General features: G+C 44.5%; 1 protein-coding gene across 4 annotated transcripts in view; it reads right to left on the minus strand.

Annotated features, from left to right (window-relative positions):
• Positions 1 to 432: 432 nt before the first annotated feature.
• LOC119465135 (leucine-rich repeat and fibronectin type-III domain-containing protein 3) overlaps positions 433 to 4,648 on the minus strand; it is a 197,818-nt gene continuing 193,602 nt past the window's right edge. For all 4 annotated transcript variants that reach the window (XM_049655947.1, XM_049655949.1, XM_037725935.2 and 1 more), the window contains exon 4: positions 433 to 2,158. In XM_049655947.1, coding sequence (XP_049511904.1) covers positions 2,146 to 2,158 — 13 coding nt within the window. In that variant the 3' untranslated portion in view covers positions 433 to 2,145. The remainder of the gene's footprint in view (positions 2,159 to 4,648) is intronic.

The following is a 4,648-nucleotide window of genomic DNA, read 5'->3' on the forward strand; positions in this document are numbered from 1 at the left end:
TCGCGACAGCCAAAGTGGACAGTCCACTAGGTGGACTCTTACAGAATGACCCTGCTGGTGCGGAGGCGCGCGCTCATTGGTGCAATGATTGGACACCGGGCGCCGCTCGCCACTCTCCCCAGCTGCTTCTGCTCTCGCGAGGACTGCAAACAAGCCTCGACCAAAGACAGTGAGCGTTGCTTCTACGCCATGCCAGGTACATGCTGCGCTACCCTAATCTAATGGAAGAATAGAAGCAAGAACGTTTATTTCTCAAACGCGTAAATAACGAGCCACTATGTAATGCTTCGCACCACGGTAATTCCCTTCAACGTACTTTCTGCCTCGTTTTTTCACACAACAGTACCGTGTATAACAAAAGCTTTAATGCCTGAATATATTTCATAGTCATTTGGCAGCATAAGCGTAAGCCTACGAGTCGAACTATGGTACCCACGGTGCATAAAATCATTTATTACTGTCACCATATTTACATGACCAGAAAACTTTTGAGCCATTGTTTTAGAGAGCAGCAACACTTTCATAAAATAGACAGGTATGTGTAGTCATCTGTTTCACGTCACTTTGCACAACGAGCAGATATCTGGTGCAGTATCTGTGGGCTGGTAAACGTGCTGAAAGAAACAATACATCTCTGTACAATACGTGCTTTCCATTCTCTGTAGGCCCTCCGTGGCCCATAGCGTAGTTTGTTATTTGTTCATTTAGAATGTGCAATGACTAACTATTTCGAGCTCTCATGACTGCTGGCGTGCCCCGATGACTTTCGTTGTCCAAAGTTTGGCCACGACTACCATCATTGGCTTCTGGAAACAAAGCGTCGAGCATGTCTACACTTGTGATTCGCAGAATTGTCGATCCAGTTTTAATAACGCTCGTTCAACCATTTCACCTCAGATCTCCGAGTTCGTACTAACAACACAAGAAGGAAAAATAAGTTCACAAACTAGGAAACTAAATTAAATATTAGCAAAAGTGAAAAAAAGAACAATGTCAATGGTACACTCCTCGAAATTCGATGGCTCTATTTACACCCGAGTTCTGCCGCCCCTATGGACATATTTTTCTCCACCCAGTGACGCGCATAGAACGCGATCTATGGACTGCTACAGCACACAGAGCGTTATGAAATTCCTCGTTAATATTCTAGTACATCTGCCTAACGTCTCACCATGCTTTCAGATCTTTCTCTTCTTCACGCTGTGCAATAGCAGTGACAGCTATTACGGGACTCTAACGACCTCTCGTTGTTTCTTCGTTTGAATATTGAACCACAACTGTCACTTTTTGCTACGCGCACTAATTTTCACGCTTTTCGATGTCGATTTTAACATGTACTTTTTGGTTCACATGAGTAAATGTTCATGCAACGTAGATGCTATCTTCTTGTATAAGCTGAATTACAGAATGGAATTGTGAGACAAGTTCTCTTTCCGAATATTAGACAGCGTGAGCTTCTCGTCGGAACCCGAGAAACTTCTACGGGGAGAAACTAACGACTTTACGGCTACTTTAAATTTGGGCCGAGACAGAAAAAAAAAGAGAACCGTTGTTTGCTGATGTGCTTTAAGTTCAGTGTCGCAAGAGGGAGCTGTATTCACGAGTCGTGCGTGAGCAGTCCTCAGGTGCGCGTTCGTATCACCACACCGAGAAGAAGCAGCTCATCGGAATGTTGCGAAAACCAGAACTGGTGCGCGTCAACGTGTGCCGGTCACTACTGCTTGTCGTTTCAGACCTTCGAATACGCATCACAGCACATGGAAATTGTGCACATATCAATCTATGTTTTCCAACATGGAATGGCGCTGGCATCACCAGGAGTCACACAGTCACACGACCTACAGCGAAGCCAGCAAGCACGAGCTAACAGTCTACGGCACACGTTTGTCTTGGCTTGGCCTGCGGTCAATCGGCCGCGCTGTGATTCTGCCGGTCCGCCCAGAAAGAAGCATGATGTGTTGATGAAGTCTGATGCGACGTGAATATTTGTCTGTGTGGTGTGAGGCGGCGGTCGACTTGCTGGCCGGGCTCAATCAGCGCCCGCTGCTTGACGATGGACTGCTTTGTTTGCGGCAAATGAAAGCAATCGGCGCCTTCACTTGATCGTTGTGTTCCTTGGCGAATTTGTGCTCTGGAATTGTGCCGTTATCTTCTCAACCTGCAGCATAAGAAAAATGATATCACTCAGTTAGAATCCTGAAACTCCGTTTAGGCAAACTTGTCGAAAGATGCATAGGAAAAGAATCACTACGTGTATTCTTCCTACACCAGGCGGGCATCATCTCTTCGTGTAAATAAGAGGCGTAAGGTAATGCAAACGGAATGTTAGTATACACTTACAGGAAATTTCCCAATGAGCAACTGTCTAGCGAACTTGACTTGCTTAATTAGCTTTCATACAACAGTATTATTTTTTACATCTGCATAGCTATCATACGGTATTCTTGTTAAGCCTGGAGCCATTGTGCAACGAGTCGAACAATAGATACAAATATATCATCTTGGTATAGTGCGCTCTAACTTACTTCTTGTGCATAGCCAATGCTTGAACTAATGCGGTTGCTTGTCTGTACGTCGTTTTGGTAATGAATGAGTGAGTGTTTATTTTTTGTCCCTGTAAGTTAAGGAATGGTCCGAGGACAAAAAAAGGTCGCAGTTTCGCCCGAAAGCCGAAGCATCAATTACGATAGCAAATTAGTACAGAGATATACGAGTAAGCATAGTAGTTTTATCAGATGAATAAACTATATATATAAATATATATATGTATCATCATCATCATCAGCCTATATTTTATGTCCACTGCAGGACGAAGGCCTCTCCCTGCAATCTCCAATTACCCCTGTCTTGCGCTAGCGTATGCCAACTTGCGCCTGCAAATTTCCTAACTTCATCACCCCATCTGGTTTTCTGCGACCTCGACTGTGCTTACCTTCTCTTGGTATCCATTCTGTAACCCTAATGGTCCATCGGTTATCCATCCTACGCATTACATGGCCTGTCCAGCTCCATTTCTTCCGCTTAATGTCAACTATAATATCGGCTATCCCCGTTTGTTCTCTTATCCACACCGCTCTCTTCCTGTCTCTTAACGTTAGTCCTAAGATTTTTCGTTCCATTGCTCTTTGTGCGGTCCTTAACTTTTTCTCGAGCTTCTTTGTTAACCTCCAAGTTTCTGCACCATATGTTAGCACCGGTAGAATGCAATGATTGTACACTTTTCTTTTCAACGACAGTGGTAAGCTCCCAGTCACGATTTGGCAATGCCTGCCGCAGTAGCGTACCGAGGATCGCTGCCAGGGGGGGGGGGGGGGGGGGGTTGACAGTTTGCCAATACCGTCTAAACGGCAATAATTTCGATTTCTTCACGGGAAATCGTCAAAAAAATGCGCTTTTTGCGAGTGTGCAGACGATTGCGCGTCTTACATCTTAGTTGCAGTACTAAAATGCGTAAGGAAAGAAAAGGAGTTCAACAAAAGGGGGGGGGGGGCGGTAAGTCGGCCTCAGGGGGGGGGGGGTTACAACCCCCGAATTCCCCCCCCCCCCGTCGGTGCGCCACTGGCCTGCCGTATGCACTCCAACTCAATTTTATTCGTCTGTGAATTTCTTTCTCATGATCAGGGTCCCCTGTGAATAATTGACCTAGATAAACGTCCTTTATACGACCGATAGACCTTTACCGACTCTAGAGACTGACTGGCGATCCTGAATTCTTGTTCCCTTGCCAGGCTATTGAACATTATCTTTGTCTTCTGCATATTCATCTTCAACCCAATTCTTACACTTTCTCGATTAAGGCCCTCAATCATTTGCTGTAATTCGTCGCCATTGTTGCTGAATAGGACAATGTCATCTGCAAACCGAAGGTTGCTGAGATATTCGCCGTTGATCCGCACTCCTAAGCCTTCCCAGTCTAAGAGCTTGAATACTTCTTCTAAGCATGCAGTGAATAGCATTGGAGAGATTGTGTCTCCTTGCTTGACCCCTTTCTTGATAGGTAACTTTCTACTTTTCTTGTGGAGAACCAAGATAGCTGTGGAATCCTTGTAGATATTTGCTAAGATATTCACGTATGCCTCTTGTACTCCTTGATTACGCAATGCCTCTATGACTGCTGGTATCTCTACTGAATCAAATGCCTTTTCATAATCTATGAAAGCCATATAGAGAGGTTGATTGTACTCCGCAGATTTCTCGATTACCTGATTGATGACATGGATATGATCCATCGTAGAATATCCCTTCCTGAAGCCAGCCTGTTCTCTTGGTTGGCTGAAGTCAAGTGTTGCCCTGATTCTATTGGAAATTATCTTTGTGAATATTTTATATAATACTGAAAGCAAGCTATTGGGTCTGTAATTCTTCAATTCTTTAACGTCTCCCTTCTTATGGATAAGTATAATGTTGGCGTTCTTCCAGCTCTCTGGTACACTTGAAGTTCGGAGGCATTGCGTATAAAGGGCCGCAAGCTTTTCAAGCATGATATCTCCTCCATCTTTGATTAAATCTGCTGCTATTTCATCTTCTCCAGCAGCTTTTCCCCTGGTCATGTCTTTCAAGGCCCTTCTAACTTCATCGCTAGTTATAGAAGGAGCCTCTGTATCCGGTTCATCATTATTTCGAATGAAAGTAGCTTGGTTGTTTTGGG

The sequence above is a fragment of the Dermacentor silvarum genome, chromosome 9, assembly GCF_013339745.2.
Source record: "Dermacentor silvarum isolate Dsil-2018 chromosome 9, BIME_Dsil_1.4, whole genome shotgun sequence".
Lineage (NCBI taxonomy): Eukaryota > Metazoa > Arthropoda > Arachnida > Ixodida > Ixodidae > Dermacentor > Dermacentor silvarum.